This window comes from Podarcis muralis, chromosome 3, assembly GCF_964188315.1.
Source record: "Podarcis muralis chromosome 3, rPodMur119.hap1.1, whole genome shotgun sequence".
Lineage (NCBI taxonomy): Eukaryota > Metazoa > Chordata > Lepidosauria > Squamata > Lacertidae > Podarcis > Podarcis muralis.
The window spans coordinates 49,133,914-49,155,337 of NC_135657.1; the positions used below are offsets into that span (position 1 = coordinate 49,133,914).

General features: G+C 41.1%; 1 protein-coding gene across 2 annotated transcripts in view; it reads right to left on the reverse strand.

Moving 5' to 3' along the window:
- The window catches only part of SMOC2 (SPARC related modular calcium binding 2), a 128,816-nt gene that overhangs the window by 41,488 nt on the left and 65,904 nt on the right, over window positions 1-21,424 (reverse strand). The window contains exons 6-7 of one of the 2 annotated variants that reach the window (XM_028723934.2): window positions 16,759-16,842; window positions 15,623-15,697 (exon numbers count right to left, since the gene is read on the reverse strand). In XM_028723934.2, coding sequence (XP_028579767.1) covers window positions 15,623-15,697; window positions 16,759-16,842 — 159 coding nt within the window. The remainder of the gene's footprint in view (window positions 1-15,622; window positions 15,698-16,758; window positions 16,843-21,424) is intronic. The other variant, XM_028723935.2, reaches the window with a different exon arrangement.

Genomic DNA, 21,424 nt, shown 5'->3' on the forward strand with positions numbered 1-21,424 from the left:
TTCCACAGAAACCCAGTAACAAGACACCAGTGACTTTAAAAAAACAAAAAACAAGTCCTGCAAAGTGAGACATGTCAACCACTGTGAAGTAATGTAAGTATGTCCCGCATTTAAGAAAAAGAAAAATTCCCTGTAGGCTTCTTAGAAGAAACTGGTGGTTAAAGTTGGTTCACAAATATCACAAAACTGTAGTTCTTCACTGTGACCCTTCCATTTCAAGTAATTTCAGCTTAGCATCCCAAACTTCCCAAACTTAAAGCAAATGCTCAACTAAGCAAAGTAAGAAAATGGTTAGTGTATCACTCAGAAGATAGATAGACAGTCTAGTTCTAAGGTTTGCCTCACAAACAGCCCTACTTCAGGGAAGGCTAGTCCATTAACATCAATGGGGCACTGCCCCACTAACCTCATCCTGTTCTACCTGCTTTCCTTCTTATAACCAGTCAAGGGCATAGCTGTCAGTTTCCCCTTCTGGATGGGGACACAACTATAATTAGCTGGCTTCACACATCAATGGTCCTTGCTATATTTTTCCTTGCTCATCCCACCTTCTGTCCTACCAGGCCCAGTGGAAATCAGCTGCCACTGGCTATTTGGGTTCCATTGCCCCCTGAGAGTTACCACATGCTGAGGCAGCAGGGACCTTACAAGCTGCAGCAGGCAGAATTCTTCTGTCAGGTTCCAAACAATGTCTTCAGGTTTCACCAACCATGAAAGACTGGTTCATAAGACTTGGCATTGGGCATTGATGGTAAAATATATTGCATTTGTGCATATACACCAGAGGTGGGAACAGGCCGAGGGGACAAATATGGCCTCCAAACCTCTCTCTCTGGCCCTCAGAACTCTCCTGAGGCCAGACCTGTCACTGGCCTAGGTTTGGACCATGAAAGTGTTTTGCCTGCTTCACACCCTCCTTGAATGTTTTTGCTCGGTTGGATATGGCCTCTGATGGGGCCTCTTGCTTGCCTGGATAGAGAGTGTTGCCTAAGTGGGTGTAGAAACTAGCCTACAGTCTACAGGTCAAATTTACATTACAGTGGTACCTCAGGTTAAGTACTTAATTCGTTCCGGAGGTCCATACTCAACCTGAAACTGTTCTTAACCTGAAGCAGCACTTTATTTTTTTTTAAAAAAAAAATTTTTATTGGTTTTACAAAATTTTTAAAAGAAACAAACAAACACTAAAAATGACAAACATACACGTATAGTTTCGAACATATTTTCATAAACCTCTTTTCTTGGACTTCCCCATACCCCCCCTCTCTGCATCCCAATGTCCATAATTCAACTAGCAACTCCCCATTGTTACTTTCCAATCTCTATCATCTTAGTCCTCTTTTATATTTCTAACCTTATATCCCTGTACCCCTTTGTTTCTGGGAACCGCAACATTTTAACATTCATTAAGTTTATAGTAGTCCTTAAGATAACTTTTAAATTTTGTCCATTCTTCTTCCACCGTCTCTTTTCGTTGGTCACGGATTCTGCCTGTCATCTCAGCCAATGTCATATACTCCATCACTTTCATCTGCCATTCTTCCAGAGTGGGTAGATCTTGTGTCTTCCAATACTTTGCGATAAGTGTTCTTGCTGCTGTTGAAGCGTACATGAAGAAAGTTCTATCCCTCTTTGCCACCAATTGGCCGACACTGAAGCAGCACTTTAGATAATGGGGCCTCCTGCTGCCGCCGCGCCGCCAGAGACCAATTTCTGTTCTTATCCTGAAGCAAAGTTATTAACCTGAAGCACTATTTCTGGGTTAGCAGAGTGTGTAACCTGAAGCATATGTAACCTCAAGCGTATGTAATCTGAGGTACCACTGTATTTGTGTTGACCATTTTTGGCCTCTGGCTCTGCCCACCACTGGAATATAACCCTCTGGCTGAAAAGGGTTCATTACCCTTGATGTACATAATGGAAAGTGACATAAAAAACCTTTCCATAAATCTTTGTTCTCCATATATTTGTAAGGCATTATAAAATAGAGTCCCTTTTGCTGCTCTCTTAATAAAGGCTATGGATTCTATAGGATATATTGACTTATGTACAAAGTTCAAAGTACATAACGACAAAAATGCACACAAAAGTTAAGATTTCCTATTCTTCCTTCTCCTGCACCTCCTAAAGTCTCTCGGGATGTGTCAAGAAACCGGTTCCCCTGAATGGGGTAGGATGGAGCACAAGGGGTCAGATGAGCAAAGAACTGACTGAAATTGCATGGACCTCATTATCGGAAATTTCAGTTCAAGCCTGGAAGGTACTTTCCTATACCCATGTCGACTATTGTGAATCAAAATATGAGAATCAGAGACCCAGGAGCTTTTCTGTGTTTGAGCTTGCAGAGAATGCCTAATGTACAGCTGCTTGTTGGAAATGTAGCACTCTTGGAATTTAGGTACATTCTTGTGGCCTAACAAAATTCTCAGGGCTCCAGCCTCCCTTCATTTGCATATGCTTTCTAGCTCAGCTGAGTAAAAGAAGCTGCATCTAGCAGATGCAATCATTTAGCTCTGCGGTTTCTTATGGGACTATCACGCTGTTTATAGGAGTTGGCCTTTTGGAAGTGCATTTTGAAGAAAATGCACACTGGAAACGGAATACTCCAAACACATGTTTACTTCTGGTTCATCAGGAATGCAATCACAATCTTATCTTCCTGTAACATCTCGCCATATCTATATTTAGCACACTTTTGAATTAGGTTATTTTTTAAAAAAACAGACTCAATATAAACTTCTATACCGTGTCATCAGAAATTTGCCACTTAAGCCACAATCATTGAAAGTAAATTAGATTAACTTTTACCAGAGCTATGCAACCTGTTCACACAACTCTGGGAATGTTAAAGTCTTTCTTTTCTTTTCTTTTCCACTCATCTGTCATCCTTAATTTCAGCAGAATTTCCTTTTTTTTTTTTTTTTAAGAAAAGTGGCTTTATTGAAGTAAGCATTAGAAAACTGTATTTTCATCTAGATTAAGGTTCACCACAGTATTTCTTAAGTCCTCTACATGAACTGTCAGTGTATTTATAAAACATGATTAACAATAAATAAATATATTAGTATGGTTGATTCTTTTACAGGCTTAGTTCTACTATTTTGTATATACCATTTTGTGTACACACACACACACAGCAAAATGTAATGTAAGTGAACATTCACCAGGGCTCAGTCCCCAGAAACTGTTTTCAGTATTCGACTTGGTTTTAGAATATGCATGTTACAGAAGCTAAGAACCACTGAGCACATGCAGAGTGCCTTTCCCCTGTGCCTAGAAAGCATGGATTTTCTAAAATAGGTCCCTTTCTAAAAAGATCTATTTTAGAAAATATGGAAAGTGTTACTGACTGTACAAGTGTAAAGGATAATGCCTGCCTCCTTCCCTCAGTATAAACTGTGGACCTTTTGAGTTGAATCTTGAATCTTCCTCATGAAACCCTGTAAAGAAAATCTAAAACAGAAAAAGTATTAAGATTATCATTGTGTATAGTTGTTGGGCTGTCTTAACCTGGTTACGTTAATAACTTACCCTTGGTATCTGTCTGGTTTGGTTTATTTTTTAATTGATATTTTCAGAAAAGTTTAATGAGTCATAAAACAGGGCAGCTAAAACGGTAACATCATCAGCCAATATAAAATCAAACCAATATGATATAACCTGACCTAGCAACTGGCCCAGTACTAAAACTCTACCATGGCCTGTGCATGTGTGTTGCATTTATGTGTTTATTTTTATATCTCTTTTGCTGGCGATGAAAGCTGGCTCAGAAGTTCTGGCAGCAGCCCTATCTCAAAGAGGAGGGCATTCCATAAATGGGATGCCAGTACAGAGAATGAATATATAAATACACACACATCTATATTATCTATTTCTATGTAATAGTAAATGAATCACAGCTGCCCAGACTTACAATTTCAATTTTATGAAAGAACAGCATTCTCTCCATTGATAATATGTTTCATTTTCAAGTGTTATTAGACCTTAAAAGATGGATTTTAAAAAGTTAATAAAAAATTTTCATGGTCTCTATACACTTTTCAAAATGTGACTGTGTCTACAGTGTTACTCATACTTAACCAAGAGAAAGCCTGAATGAACATAGTCGGACTCACTTCTGCCTAAAGGTGCACAGAATTCTTAGCAGACAATTGTTTGAAACAAATATTACCCAAACTTAAACCCTCACAGAGGCTTTGGCATTGACAGAATTGGCTTTATTTTCTAAGACATGCTACATCAAGCACCAGCCGAAGCAAGCCTTGTATTTACTAAGAATGCATGAAAATCACCATCTATTGATACTGACAACATCTACTGATATTTAACACCAAGCAGGAAATATAAATGAGAAAACGAGTTTCCCTTTGGAAGCCACACTGTCCAGAATGTAACTTTGTGTGGAACTTGTCATTGTGTTGTTGACCATATCTGATAAGCATGACCATAACTGATGGTTAGGAAATCAAGTATAGCAAGAAGATATTCTATCAGTATTTCCTAGGCCTCCAAACTTCTGAATATCTTTCCTTTAAAGTAGACCTATACAGAAGTTAATATACAGTGGTACCTTGGGTTACAAACACCTCGGGTTACAAACACTTCAGGTTACAGACTCCACTAACTCGGGAGTAGTACCTTGGGTTAAGAACTTTGCCCCAGGATGAGAACAGAAATCGTGTGGTGGCAGTGGGAGGCCCCATTAGCTAAAGTGGTACCTCAGGTTAAGAACGGTTTCTGGTTAAGAACGGACTTCCGGAATGAATTAAGTTCGTAACCAGAGGTACCACTGTACATTCACTGCTTGATCATTCCGGCTCCCAGTTGCATAGACAAGCCTGCACATGTTCAACCCGAAAGACATAGATCCCATCTCCAGACTTTCCAACCAATACGGAAAGATCTAGGGGTGGACCTGGTGGGAATGATAAAGTGGGGAGGCCAGTGTATGCATTTGTGTGCCCCCCCCCCACATACTTGGAACACATGAAGGGTAACTTCTGTACAGTGTTAGGTAGAGGATTGACAATCAGCTGCTTGTGATTAAAATTGAGCTGAATTCTGTGGTAGAAGTGAATGCAAATATTTGGGGTTTCTCTTGATCATTTCAATTGGTCATTCTGACCGTGTAACTATTTAGATTTATGGCCACAAGGTTGAGAAATCTGGCCTTAGTTACTTTACTGGCAGAAGTGCCAAGAAGCATCAACTGCAGTGCACTCTGCTGTAACACTTCCGTCACTCTACACAGCTAAAGTTTCTGGCACAGTTCAATATTTTTTTCAGATGCCTTGCAGATGGGATGCTTTCCATTCTAGAAGACGGCATTCTGCATAAAACTAACTTATCTAACCAGAAGTTACAAGTGGCTTCGGCATAACTCTTCTGGACAAGCTGTTTACTGAGTTAGACTCTTGCAATTTTTTAAAAAAATATTATTTTATTTTTAAAACATTTCAAGAATTCAGATTTTTTTAAAAAAATAATCTGCTTGAATGTTCCATTTTCAAGGATTATACATGATATATTTCAAGTCCAAAGTCCACATATTTCCATGTTTAAATTGATTTTAGATATAAAACAAATAAGCAAGTTCTTATTGAAGTGAGGGCATGTCAGAAGGAAAATGAATTGATATCTGTTTATATATATTAGTAAAACTTTGTATTAATGTAACTGCATAATATTTTGTTTAAGTTTTCTGTGGTTTTTTTTGTACACTGCTTATAAAGATATTTTTATATATTTAGTGGTATAGAAATTAAATAATCAAAGGAAGTAGCGATGGCCACCAACCTGGATGGCTTTAAAAGGAAATTGGACAAATTCATCACAGATAAGGCTACCAGTGGCTGTTAGTGTCAGAAGCAGTAACTCTCTGAATAACAGTTGATGGGAATCACAAATGGAGAGGGAGTGCTGTTGTGTTCATGACCTGCTTATGGGCTTCCCACAGACTTCTAGTTGGCTGACGTGAGAACAGGTGGTTTGACTAGGTGGGCCTTTGGCCTGATCTCACAGGGCTCCTCTTATGTTCTTAATGGTGGGGCGATACTGTAGAGCAGCAATGTCCAACTGGTTGACCGCGATCGACCGGTAGATCGGCAGCGTTCTCCAGGTTGATCGCACGAGTTAGAGAAGAGATCACCCAGTTTCTCCTGAGCAATCATGACACGCCCCACCCCTGGCACTATATCCCATCAGCGCCGTTGGCAGTGCTGTTAAATGTTTTATCCCCTTCATCTGCAGTAGAGTGGGGGAAGAAGGGAGGGGTGTGGATTGTTGGGTGAGTGCTTTAATGCAACCCTCCCCCAAAAAGCTCAACAACTCTGGTACCCTGGTCTCCCTATGGGCAATGGCAATGGGTAGATCACTGCCAGTTTTATTATACTGGGAGTAGATCACAGTCTCTATAGAGTTGGGCGCGCCTGCTGTAGAGCGTATCCACACTGTACATTTCAAGCACTCTTAGACCACTTTAAACAATCATGGGTTCCTTGCAAAGAATCCTGGGAGCTGTAGTTTGCGAAGGGTGCTGAGAGTTGTTAGGGAACCTCTTCCATGCAGGGAGTTAAGGTGGCTTCACTTGTGGGCCTGGAGTGGTGGTCTATAACATAAAACAAATGCAATGGTGACCTCCATTATCAAAAGAAGTTTCTTCTGAGTCACGGTGGCTTTTGTTTGTTCTATCAGAGACACTATTTATTAAGTCAGTTTTCAGCCTTTTCTTCAGGCTCAGGGAAAAACAACAACCCGATTTCAGCCTTACTTTGAAAGAACAAGTCGGTGCACCACCCTTCTGCTGGCCCTCTCTGCACAGGGATTTATTTACCCAAATCGCACAGAATTGTCTTTCCTGAAGAAGCAAAAAAATTAATTTCAAAAAGCTGAAACCTCAACTGAAATGGGTGGCTGGTTCTGTCATCATACCCAGATCCAGAAATAAGGATGCTCCAGGAAGGCAAAAGAGCCAATAAGAATACCATAGGATTATTTCCTTAAGACTCCAGCAATTTTTTTTTAAAAAAAATATACTTCCACAAAGTTTACTTTTCATATGTTTATAGTCAGCTCCAGTGGCTCAGCTTTTATTTTGGCTCCCGCAGCAAAGGCAAGCCCAGGGCTTGGCTCTGCCATAGGCTTGCAAGCAAAACAAGGGCGACATGAATGAAAAACACATCTCTACCCCACCTTCCCCTGGAACCATTGTGGGGAAAGAAAGAAACATTCTCCTACACTTTGGGCAAAGTTCCACATGATCTATCAATTTTTTTAAAAAAACAAAAACCCTCACACTTCCTCTTGAAGCCAGGAAGGTCTTTGTGGTGGCGGTGACTTTGGCCCAAATCCTGTGATGACATATACGGATGCAACTACTCTGAAAGGAATGTATCCCTATGACCAACAACATCCTTAAGCTTAAAAACTGTATTTTCATATGGCCAAGGGGGCCCACGTCTCCCAGCCTTCTTCCCTTCCCTTGGAGCTCTCCCTCTGCTACCACACCTCTTTTCTTTTGTCCATTCATTGTGATTTGTGTTCAGGATGGCATCAGGGTGGTTACAGGCAATCCTGCTTTCAATACTGCACCTGTCAAAGGCTTAGAGCAGACAGACTGCTTCGTTTCCATACCTTGTAATTTGCTGCTGCATCACAGTCCTGTAACTTTCTATATAGCACAAATGCTCTGGAGTTTGTTCGTTCTTTTGTTCTACTTTGGTGGCTCTGCGGAGCAAAAGTGTCCCTCCAGATGGCAATAATATGGTTCATCCTCTTTCCTCTTTCAACAGTGTCTCAAACAAGTGGAGCCTCCTACAACTGGCCTTGCCAGCAGCATCCCTGGTTCATTATATTATGGAGTTGCCTATTATATGGTGGAGGGTGGCAAGCTGGCTGGGAATTTTGGAATTCTCCAGCTTACTGCCTTTCTTGACCACTGGTTGATTGAGTGATATGTTCTTTATATAGCACTTTTATATACAACAAAGCACCATGGGGGTCACAACAGTCAGCATTCTTAAGACGTCACAATTCAAAAAGAAACAAAAAACTAAGCCGAAAACACTTCCTCCTCTAGTAGCCTCCCCACCTAAAAGATGAAGCACCTTTCTCATTTTAGCATATCCACAACATTTCTCAAACCAAAGCACTGTTCAGACTATCGTGGGGTGGTGGGGAGAATCATCTTTGCTCATGGCCATTGGACCCACCCCTATCCCACGGGTTGAAAGTCTAAAAGAGCCTTTGTACTGGCTTTTTCTATTATTATTATTATTATTATTATTATTATTATTATTATTATTATTATTATTAATACCCTGCCCATCTGGCTGGGTTTCCCCAGTCACTCTGGGCGGCTCCCAACAGAATGTTAAAAAGGCGATAAAACAGCAAACATTTAAAACTTCCCTAAACAGGGCTGCCTTCAGATGTCTTCTAAAAGTCAGATAGTTGTTTATTTCTTTGACATGTGATGGGAGGGCGTTCCACAGGGCGGGCGCCACTACCGAGAAGGCCCTCTGCCTGGTTCCCTGTAACTTCACGCCTTGCAGTGAGAGAACCGCCAGAAGGCCCTCAGAGCTGGACCTCAGTGTCCGGGCTGAATGATGGTGGCAGAGACACTCCTTCAGGTATACTGGGCTGAGTCCGTGTAGGGTTTTAAAGGTCAGCACGAACACTTTAAATTGTGCTCAGTAAATTCTAATCCAATGCACTTTGTAGCCTAGGCTATTTTAGACCTCGCAAACACACGTGCGCCTATTAGTGGAAATGACCCCAATTTCCCTGTACACATCTGAACTGGACTCCTGTCTTCATTTACACTAAAGGGGGTGGGGACCAAGGTGTGGCTGTGAACTGGGTGTGGAAAGAGACAAGTGCATATATCTCTACTGTATTGTAGTCCCCAAACTCATGCTTCTTCACTAACTTCCAGCAGCTTTCTTGAATTGACCGGGAGTCATGCTCACAAACTGCAGGCAGCCCACAAAACAAGGTTTGGCCATCCTCTGTTATAGATAAACAACATTTATTTATCTTGGAAACATCAGGATCTGGCTTCATTTAAATCTTAGATTATTTCTATCTTTACTTATTTCACTCCAACTGCAGCTAGGCAAAACAAAGGGTTGTTGCTGTTGTTTGTAAAATCCCATTATACAAAGTATATCTGCTTCCCTTTACACTCACAGTCCAAGTATCTGATACAATTCCATTATCTAACTTGGAAGCAACACAGACAATTGTGCATGTTTTTCTGGCCACAAAAACAACTTATACCAATGGAAAGCACACTGAATAAATAAACACTAATTGATCCATTGTGCTGGACGCTATGGCATGTATTATAACAAACGTGTTTTCCTAGGCTTTCTTCTTTTTGCAATACATTTTAGCATATTTGCTACAAATATTTGTTGATTCTGGCCCTCACCTTGTCTTGCTGTTAGTCTCACACCACATGTCTAAAGTCATTTGTGACAAGGAGGAAAAATCCCGAGGCCTATGTTTTGGCAAGATGGTTCAAACAAAACAGATTCTAAATGTTTAACTTCTTCAGACAAGCAGTGTCTCAAGAAACAGTGGTGCTGGCATTCAGTCACCTAATAAGGCAATATTTTTTATTACAGTTTACATTAATTCAGCCCTGATGCTCTGCCTAGACATTTCTTTTCCTCCCTTTTTTGTTATTTGAGCAGATGGAAGGTTCTTCCCCATTATTTGGAAGAAGAAAAATGAAACATGGTGAACATGCCTCTCCTAAACCACATGACTTTTTTGAGATAGGTTTCAGGAAATAATTACCAGGAGAAAGCTGCTACCAGTGTAAGAAAACCCAGAACGATTCAACTTCATGAAATCTGCACTGTCCCCTTTAAGACTCCCTGGTGGGTTGCCTTATTAAACGATTTATTTAAAGGCCATAAACAAAGTGATATGTGATTACTGTAATGGGCATCATTCATCCCTGTTAACTTTCAAACAAACAGGCGCGAGTTATTCAACAAGTGAGTATTGACCCTGCTTCTTCCCTACCGCATGGCATGCAGAGCCAGTTTTGTGTCTTGAAACTCGTTCATGCAACTAACCTGCTCCCAGCGCAATCCTATACATGCCAACTTGGAAGCCGCATTTAGGTCAATGGGATTTGCTCCATTATCCAGCTTTACCAGCAACCAGTTGAGATAGCTCTAAATGGAGGGCATTTATTTATTTCAAAAACTTATATGCTGCCTATTTTATTTAAGTAATTTTATATTCCATCTTCGCCCGCCCGCCCCCCCCCCCACTCCCCACCAAAGGAGCCCAGGGCAACAAACAACAATGGCTAAAACAATTTTAAAAACCTTTAAAACAATTCAAGTACAGGTGCAGACTTAAAAGGTTTGTTGAAAGAGGAAGGTCTTAGCAGGCACTGAAATGCAACAAGGATGTTGTCTGCCTAATATTCAAGGTGAGGGGATTTGCACTGGTGGAGTCAATCTGGTGCTTCTCCCATTACATTTACATTGTGACCTCTCTGACACCTCCCCCTCTCCTGCCTGATAAGCATCAGTGACTCAGCCACTGGAAGGTTATGCGAGTTCCTCCACCCCACCACTGAGACCATATAACACCTGTCCTGAAAGACCTACATTGGCTCCCGGTACGTTTCTGAGCACAATTCAAAGTGTTGGTGCTGACCTTTAAAGCCCTAAATAGCCTCAGCCCAGTATATCTGAAGGAGCGTCTCCACCCCCATCATTCAACCCAGACACTGAGGTCCAGCGCCAAGGGCCTTCTGGTGGTTCCCTCCCTGCGAGAAGTGCAGTTACAGGGAATCAGGCAGAGGGCCTTCTCGGTAGTGGCGTCCACCCTGTGGAAGCTGTCCCATCAGATGTCAAAGAAATAAACAACTATCTGACTTTTAGAAGATATCTGAAGGCAACCCTGTTTAGGGAAGTTTTTATATTTGATGTTTTATCGTGTTTTTAATTTTCTGTTGAGAGCCGCCCAGAGTGGCTAGGTAAACCCAGTCAGATAGGCAGGGTGTGTGTGTGTGTGTGTGTGTGTGTGTGTGTGTGTGTGTGTATGAATAAATAAAAATAATTATTATTATTATTATTATTATTATTATTATTATGCTGTCTACCACTGAGGAGAAACATACAGAAGAAAGCAATCCTCAGGTATCATGTTATTTAGGAATTTGAAGATCAGCAACAGTACCTTGAACTGAGCTCAGAAAGAAACTAGCAGACAGGAAATCATATAAAGCTGGTGTGATGGGGACAAAATGCCTAGCACCTGTCAGCATCCTGACTGCCATATTTCCCACTATTTGCAGTTTTGGAACAGTTTTCAAGGCCTGCCCCACAGACAGCACAGTACAGTACAGTACAGTACAGTACAGTAGTCTAATCTGGACGTCAAAAGGACATGGATGGCTGTGGCAAGGTCAGACTTTGTCACGAAGGGCTGCAGTTGATGACTTGGACTGCAGCCCTCACCCAACTTATCTCAGAGCAAGTAACCATTGAATTCAATAGGGTTTATCTAAGCAGACATGGTTAAGATGGCGCTAGAAGTTAGGTGTGTTTTATTCAGGCAAACCATGTAAGTTTTATGCAGGTACAAGGTCATCTTCCAAATGAGAGAGCTCATTAGTTTACACTAAGATACATGATGTAAAAATGCAATCATATCTGAATAAATCCATGTAAATCCATGTAAATTAATTCATTTGCCATTCCTGTACTTCCAACTGTTGAAATGCAAGCCTCAGATTTATGATGCTTTCCTGGTTGCTCTTAATAAAGTATGGAGGAGAAGCAGATCCTACATATGAAAATAAAAAATGACTGGAGTTTCATTCTGGAGTTGCAGAGAAGTCATATAACGTAATTAAAAATACTACAGTGAAGATTGCTATCTCTTTTGGCATTAAATTAACATACGCTATAAAATAAAATGACCAGCCTTGCAAAACGGGGAAAGCCAGCCAATGTTTCCACGGTAGAGGTTCCATAAAATAGTGGAACATCCTGAACACAAACGGTATCTCTTAGATGTTAAACAGAGCACTTTTAAAAAATGTTTTAGGGTGGGAGGGTCTTTAACCCTGGTGGGAGGCAAAGGTAGAGATGCTGGAAGCCAGAGCTTATAAGTATTTCAAACTAATATGTAAAATTAAAGGATAAATGAAAACGCTCGTAAAAGGGGATTTTTGAAGATAGGGCAAATACTGCCATACATATATTCCAGCAGACTGGCTGTGTAAAGAAGCAATATATACAAGTTGCTCCAGGGAGGTCTGAGGAGGCTTATCTCCTCTCAGAAAAGGCAAGGAGAGGAAGACATAAAGAACAAAGAATTCATTTTACCAGTTCCGGCTTTCAAAGAACAAAACAAACAAGAGTAACCCACAAACCATTGCCTACCAGGCCAAGAAAAAGACATAGACAGAAGATGCCATCCTGTACATATCTTCTTCTTTTTAAATGGGAACGCCCTATACATATCTTCTCTGGAGTAAGCCCCGCTGCATTCAATGGGACTTACCCCCAGGTAACTGGGTAACTCTGATTGCAATCCTACACACGCTGATCTGGAAGTAAGTCTGACTGAACACAATGAGACCTTGAGGACAATTCTAACTGAGGAAGGAAGTGAAGAGATGGACAATCTGCTGCTTCCAAACCCCTGTCACCTTGAGTGAAAGGTGGGTGGCAAACTTACACTTCTCCCTTCACAGAAACACTGTGGTCTCCCTGAGGTTACCTCATTGGTTTCAAAAAGGGAATGGTTTCAGGGCCTCACACTGACTACCACTGTGATTTTCCACTGCTGGTGGCAAATCTCTGACTGCTCTGATATTTCTGAATAAAAATACACAACCTTTCAAAACTGGATGTCTATGATGTTTGATGTGGCTACTTGAACAAGTTTCCCATGTCCTGTATGAAACAATAGGATGTCTTTGATCTATTAGAGACAAGAGAAACACCTCAAGAACCTTTCCTCATTATCTTTACAACTCGGTGAGGAACATTTACTCCTTTAACTAGTAGGGGACAGAGACTGGACTACCATGAGAAAAGTTAGTGAAGGGAGAACACACTTGTCTCTAGCCCTCCTCCATATCCCGGGACAGCAACAAAAATGTTGGCTCTGAGCTGGCTGGGTAGCTTTCTTCTTGCCAGATAGCAGAGTTTTTATGAGGGAAAAGAAAAGAGGGATCTTCAGGTGCCCAGGGAAGTGACTTATAGACCAGAGCTTTTCAACAAAGGTCTTCAAGGGTGCTGTGAGATGAGGGTCACATTCACACCATGCATTTAAAGGACACAGCTTCCCCCAAAGAATCCTGGGAATGGTAGTTTATGCCTCACAGAGGTACAATTCCCAGCATCCTTAGCAAACTACAGTTCCCATGATTCTTTGGTCCTTTAAATAGATGACATGGATGTGACCAAAACTGCAGCTACAGCCAAACCACTGTGCTTTTTGCACTCTCTCTTTTCAAGGGAATGCATTCGCAGTGCCCTTGAAGAAGCCCTATGTCAAAACATGTTGGGTCCGGTGACAAATGTTAAAGTGCAGGAGCTCATCATGACAGATTCCACAGCCACGCCCCCAAGGGGAGTCCAAACATGCAGACAGCTGTGCTGCTCTGTTAAGTCTAATAAATTACTTCCTGATGCACCTGAAAGCTTCTTTCTTTTTCCACCTGCATTTGTGATCTCCAGACATTTCTTCCAGATTATTGGTGGCCCTGACCTCTCTTCACTTCTTCTCACCCCTCAAATGTTTTAAGCCTTTATGCTGAGAAAGCACTGGCAAACAGTTATGCCAGCAATAGGATTGGAACAGCCCTCCACCCTGGCTGGATCAAGTACATCTATTATGCCCCAGATAGGAACTGAGACATTCCTGCCAGATCCTAGATACTGCTCTGCTCTATACTATATTAATAGGATTGGACTGTTAAGCTGGCTTTTACAGCCCACAAAGTGCTACACTAGGGTGAATACTGGTTGCAATTTTGTTTTCGTTTGTGGTCTCTTGCATTTGCACACGTGAGACTCTTGAATAAGTAAAGTTGGTTCCAAACACAATAACTCCTTTGCTTTTGGCCCTAACTAATCTCCAGTGCAATAAAAATGAAATAAATACCACTTAAAATGAAGCATTTCTAGGTTTTGTTTCATTTTGTTTTACTCTCTCAAGGATGCTGTGTTCCCTTGCATATCAGTCAGAAAAATAACAATCTAAATTTCCAATACACCAATTACACGTTGTCTAAACAGTCCTTTTGTATTCTCTTTCTGACTCTCTGTGCCAAGAAATGGGGAATAAAAAAAAATGGCATTAGAGGATATTCCAGAATGGAGGGAAGCTCCACACCATCACCATGTTAAATGATGTGCTTCAGCAATGTTCTATGCTCACAAGAGGGCTAGACAAATCTGCCCATTTTACTTCCTCTCAGTTTTCCCCATTTATCCTAACGTCATGCATTTTTGTCTTTCTGTTTCACTTTATAGGCAGTTTCACCTACTACGTGAACTTCTGCACGCAATTTTCGGATAGACAATTGCTCCACAAAGGTGAGAGAAGTGCAAATTACGGGGTACAGTTGATTTTTTTTGTGCAAATTGGGAAGGGGGGTGTAAAAATGTGAACCCAACTGAATTTCTCCCCTAGTTCAGAATTATTATTTTTTGTAAATTTTCAGGTATGCAGCCCAAGCTATGTGTGTGTAGCCAAACAAAAGCTAAGCACTTGGCTACAGCTGCCTCCACAGTTGCTCTGCAGGTCTTACTGGTAAGGGCATAGTGTCATTCCAACCCACTCAATGGCAACATCCTTTTCCTGCTTCTGTGCACCCATCACAATACCTTTTCAATCACTGCTGAAGCTTAGAGATACTTGTGACATTCTTCAGAGGCAGGCTCATATACAGTCTTTGGGGGCTCATCAATGCCTGCCTCAAATGAATTCTCTTCAGATCAAAACCCAACCTGCAGAGGAATTTTTGGCTTCCTCAACCCATCCGTACTCATACTTTGCAAAGGACTGTATTCTGTTTCTCTATCTTTCATAGAAGAATCCTTTATTTGAAGGCTTCTTCTGTTTGAAGAGCTGCCCAGTTTAAAGAACCCTAATAAGAGAAAGCATCAGCTGTGAAGCTGCCCATCAACCATCAACACCTTTACAGCAGACTGAGCAGGCACATGGTCACAGTCTATTCTAGTATGGTGAGATATATTGTATTTCAATTTAAATTAGAATAATCATATGCAAATTTTATGCAAATATGTACCCCATTCCCCCCCTTTGGTTTGGTGATGAATTTCCTTTTTTGGGGGACACACATAAGTGGCCACCTGTTTGATAACAAATATGAGTACCAAGCTGGGGAATGGTGGAAATGAAAGGTCAATCCCTGTGGTAACATGTGGTAGCCATCTATGTCCTTCACCAAGTGTTAAAGAAGAAGGAAAGCTACAAAAATGAGATCCTGGCTAACTTGAAAGGATTATAAGGGGGAGGGGGTAATATCTAAGTATGAAACTTAGCTAAGACTCTGTTTTAATTTTAGCTTGATTAACTGCATCAAAATAATTATGCTCTATCATCTTACCAGAATTTTTATTGGTCTTATTCTGTCGGCTCTTTACTTGCTCAGTCCATAATGTAGGGTAACGCGATGCTATATCTAGAAAATTAAGAACAAAATGAGATCATTATAACAGAAAATATAAGTGATGACAGACTAAATTTATTGCAAGAAAATATTAAGTAACCTAATAAACACAGCAAGGCTGATTTCTTATTGAGAAACAAGTTTAGAAAAGGTTGAATAGTGATATTTAAGAGGAGATGAAGTGCATGTTATGAATAGAAATCATGTCCATATTAAATGACACTTTAAATTGAAGATTTAATGGGATAGTCAGTGCAGTTCATATTCTTGAGTCATAAACCCTGCTGTGCTTATGAAGTCCATCACAGTTCCTTATTGAGCTATGTGAGCTTTGGAGACCAACAAAAATTCTTGTACCGCCTTAAAGGCTGAAAGTGTATGCATTGTAGCATAAGCTTTCACTGATAGCATACAAAGAGAAGAAAAGCCTTGCTGGATCAGGCCAAAGGCCCATCTAGTCCAGCACCCTGTTCTCACAGTAGCCAAAAACAGGCAGGACCCAAGTTTCAACAACACTCTCCCTACTTGGATTCCCAGAGACTGAGGCGCATTGCCTTTTGATGATGGAGGAAGAACACAACCACTGTGGCTAGTAGCTGCTGATAGCCCAGTTCTCCATGAAAGATTCCACTTCACTGCATGCAGAAAGTTACTTTCATCAAACATGTAAAAGGGCTATGTTCTTCTAGGGTATCTCCTAGAAACACACGAAAAATAGGGATCTTTTCTGCGACATAATACTGTGAGCAAATGGTGTATGTATGTAGATAGATAGATGATAGATGATAGATAGATAGATAGATAGATAGATAGATAGATGATAGATAGATAGATATAGATAGATATAGATAGATAGATGATAGATAGATAGATGATAGATAGATGATGATAGATAGATAGATAGATAGATAGATAGATAGATAGATAGATAGATAGATGATAGATAGATGATAGATAGATAGATAGATAGATAGATAGATGATAGATGATAGATATTGATAGATGATAGATGATAGATGATAGATGATAGATAGATGATAGATAGATAGATAGCCATTTCCAGAAATGCTCACCTTCTTCATCACCTTGGGGCTGAGTCTCCAGTGCAGGAGCTGAAGCATCATCTGAATTCAGAATGGAAAAGATTTGCAAGGAGACTACAATTATGAGAGTAAGCTAAATAAGGGGACATACTTGATTGAGACTAAAAAAAATGCATGTAGCCCAAGCCATCCAATACATAAGCAAATAGTATCAGTGTTATCATATACATTAAAAAAAAAATCCCTTTCACATTTGAATGGTACAAGTGGGACCTTCAACAAAATTTTGCCCTGCCTGCATAGGAATTCCTTTCCTCTTCCCTCATTGGCTGTGTCTCCCCTGTCCCGCCAAGACTTCCAATCAGCATTCTGTGCCCCTAAGCCTCATTGGGCTGTTGGGAGGTGGGGTGGATCTCCACTCATTTAGAAGGGTCTCCTGAAACATGCTGATATTTTTGTTTTTCATTTATTTATTAGATTTATATACCACCCTTCATTAAAAGATTTCAGAGAGGTTCACAAGATAAATATCTCCCTTTTGTGCATAGATGGTGCCGAGGGAATGTTTCTTGAGGCTCTGGCCAGTTTTGTCACTAAATCCAAAATGCATTTGCAGAGATTCCTGCTGTGTCAGAGAAAACTCGTTTATTTTATTTCTTATCATTTATACACTCCTTGATTCATAACTGCTTTGAGGGTTTTCTTTTACAAAGGTTCATGTGGGTAGATCCATACAAAAAGCCATTTGCCAAATAATAAAGAGAGACAGGAAAGAGTTTTATAAGTGTCCACGTGGCAAACGGGTTGTCTGAATAGTCTGTCAAGAGCACAAAGTGCTTTTTTTGTGAAATCACAAGTGTTGGGGTAATGCACTTCTTCAGTCTGTGCTCTGACCACACAATGCCGATCATCTGTTTTCTCTGTGCTCAGACCAAGCAATACAGACCATCCATTTTGTCTGTGTACAGTCCGAAAGAAATGGCCTGTATGCAGCAGGCAACTGGATTTACAGAAACCTGAAACAAAAGCAGAGTTTGGCACAGCAAAATCTGCTAATTCTTCTGCAGATTACACAAACAAGTTCTCTAGACAAGTTTTGATTTGCTTTCTTCCTGCATATTTCCTATACTCACGCTGCCCAACAAAGGAAAATACTGTATAGTAAAAATAGAAAGAGATCGATGTGTTGGTTCAAGTTAAGACCAAATGCTACAAAACCTTTGCAAAATCAAAGCACTTTGGGAAAACAATGCTTCCGTTATTTACATGAGGCGGGGGGGGGGGGACAGTTTGTCTGAAATTCATCTTTTCACATAAGCAAGGGTTGAGAATCTGACTGTGAGCCATGATGGCTAGGGCTGATGCAAGATGGCACTTCAGAAACCTACAGGTTCCCCAGCCTTGTATGAAAGGCTGGAATAACTGGAATAAGACTCTTGAAACCTTACTGAAATAACCAGGGCTGTTGCCTGTGGACTGTGTTTCATCTGAAGCTGTATATTGCTTGGATGCCGGGTAGCAGTCGAAACCAAAGCTGGTGTGGATTTTAATCTTTACAAAAACACCACTGTTTTAATCTGTTTTTATAGATAATTTCAGTGTTCTATTTTATATTCTTCTTTTTTTATTCTTTTGAAGAATATAATAATATTAGAGTTTTTCTTTTACAATCAAGTGGTATATAAATTTTGACAACTAACCAACTAAAATGATGATGATGTTCCCCAAACAAAAGGAATGCACCGATGCAGCTGACTAAGTGATGTTTAAAAGGCCTTTCCAGTGTAGAGCAGGTGAGTCTCTCCAGAACCTTGCCATCATCAAGTCACAGTCCTGTACAGCAATAGTATACACTGCAACTGCACTGGCCTGTCATCAATTGTGGCCACTGCCAGAGAACATTCAAAGATGCCATGAGAATACCGACAGCATTCTGTGTGAGGCTAGCTTGCGGGTAACTCAAGTAACCTCTCAAGGAAACAGCTGCCTCTGAAGAGTCTAGAAAGAGCCTGGTGTGTGTGTGTTGTGTGTGTGTGTGTGTGTGTGTGTGTGTGTGTGAGAGAGAGAGAGAGAGAGAGAGAGAGAGAGAGAGAGAGACTTTTTCTCATAATGTTCAAGCAATATTGCACAAAATGAGAGGAACACAGTATCTGGCAGACGAGAGAGAAAAGGCAAGAAGCTGACAAGAGGAAGCCAAGATTTTTTGGAGAGAGGACAGCTAGTCTCTTTTTGTGTGTACGGTGGCTGCGCTGCTGAGAAATTTGTTTGAATTTGTCGAAACAAATACCCTTCTGTTTGCATCAGATTCCTAAAAGGGTGCCACAGGGCCTTTTTACATCATGCAAGCAACTTCGTAAATCATTATTTCATGGCTGGTTTTAGATATTTAGCTGAGTTACTGGCATCTCCCACAGACTCCGCTTGCCAGCAAACATTTCTCAGGTAAGAATCACAGAGGTGTTTGCTAGGATTAATGCTCATCGGAGAGAGCACGATTTTTTTCAAGAATGCCAAAAATAATAATGATGAAGTAGTCGGTGAAGGGAAGGAAACTTGAATTTAGTCAGCTTCTGCTCCTGCACTTCTGAGCAGATGACTAGCACTAAGAGAGCTGCTGCCCTTCTTTGCTGTGTCCAACACCCCCATTGTCACCTAACGCCCCGGCAGCCTATGTAGTTGCTTCTGCCAGCATTACTTCCTTGGCAGCTGCTCAGCTGTGCATGTGGTGGGGTGAAATCCTGACATCACTGCTGCTGGACAGGATTAGGCAGGGGTGGCTGTTGGGTTAGGGATTGTGAGGTTGCACCAGAAGAAGTACCAGAGTGGCAGTGGCAAGTCTCACTGGTGCAACCATCTGGCCCCCAACTTGCTGCTGACTCACCCCATCCCCATTCCTATCCAGGTGTCAGAAGAGTGTCTCCATCACACTGCAAGTTCTGCTGCTGGCTGTTCATAGAGTTGTGAGTTTGGGACGGGTTGGCTGAGTGCCCAAGTCCCTTCCAATTCCTAGATCCAACAAGGATCCAATAGCTGGAATAGCCAAGCCAGCTTCTTGGCAATGGCCCACTAAGTATGGGTTGTTAAGGTAACCAAGGAAGTGGCTCTCTGCCAGAGGCGAAATGGGTGGGCCCCACTCCCTCAACGGTCTAGTAGTTAGAAAGACAAAAGCCAGAGTTGAGGTGTGAGAGCGAAAAGCAAGAAGCAGGCTGGGCATTATCATTCCTTTTGGAGTGGTAATGCTATAAGCCCCTCCATCATAGACTCAGGTTGTATATATGTGCAAATCAACCATATATCCTAAAGACACCACAGTCTCCTTTGTCCCTCATTCCAAGGAAACTGAACTCTGTGTAAGCGCCTGGAACCTCACACTGCTTGGACATTAGAGTGGCATGCAACCATATATTTGCGTGGACAGGCAGAGACCCCCCCAACCCCAAAGGGGGAGGATGTTGGGAGATTCCAAGGAATCTCCACTCGACTGGTGAATCCCTAGTGGAAGAATGAGGTTAGACGGGAACCTCCAGGTATCCAGCGTGGGAGGGGGCAAAGCCAGGCTGTATTTTAGGGAGCCACGTAGGATCGGAGGGGCTGCACTCAACCACACAAAAAATGCCCTCCATTTGATGTGGGGAGTGGTCGTTGTATGCACAAAAGTATATTGGTGATGTCTAAAGAAACAAACATGGAAATGCACAAAAAGGCTCCCTTGACCTGCTAAGATTCCTGCATTCAGGGGGTTCGACTACACAACATTTGGGGTCACTTCCGACTCTACAATTCTATGCTTCTATGAAACACAGATGCACAAATTACATGAATATGAACATTTTTATAATGGAGGCAACAAAGCATCATGCTTTATATTTGTGGACTTTAAGATGAGGGTGGTTTTTTGGGGGGGGGTGCGAGACATTACTGGGAGAAGAGGCCCACAAAATCCTAAATGCAAATAATACTAATTCTAATCCTATGTCTAACTTCAGTTTGACACTAAAAATATAGTGGTTTTTTGTTTTTTTTAAATGAGTGCCTTTTAAAGGTCTGATAACATTACATGGAATACATATAGCTGATCCCTGCAAAAACTTTCAAGGCAAAACATGCTGATCATACAAAACACGTGTTAGCTCTGACTGGCAACTGGGATCCCAAGACACCCCTTAAACATCATTCAAGATGTTTGAATGGTGAACATTGCGAAGTATTAAGCCTAACAGTAATTCTGCCATGTTTAGGTAAATAGGGTCTGGCAGCTGATTGGCCTCCGTGGCAGGAGTTGGCTTTATAAAGTTTCCAGATTCACACCTGGTTTTGTTCCATGTATATCAGGCACTGTTTGTAGCTGGGGGCAGGTGATAAAACTTATTCATTGCTGCCCAGCCTCAAAATCCAGGAAACTTTTAAAGATGGGCACAGCGCATGCTGGCTACACAAAGTGCCAAAACAACAAAATTTATGATCTGTATTGAGTTTCTTCAGAAAGTTATGAACACCTGGAGCCTACGCATTTGCCTGGCAAATGTATCAAAGAAAGATTGTCCTCGAGTAATATATGCATAATTTATATTACTCAGTTTAAACAGCTACTGATTCTTTTCATAGGAGTAAAACATAAAATGGCAATTATTCCTAAGGATCCTGTGCAGGATCATAAATTAAGGATAGTTACATAATTTCCCATCTGTCACATATC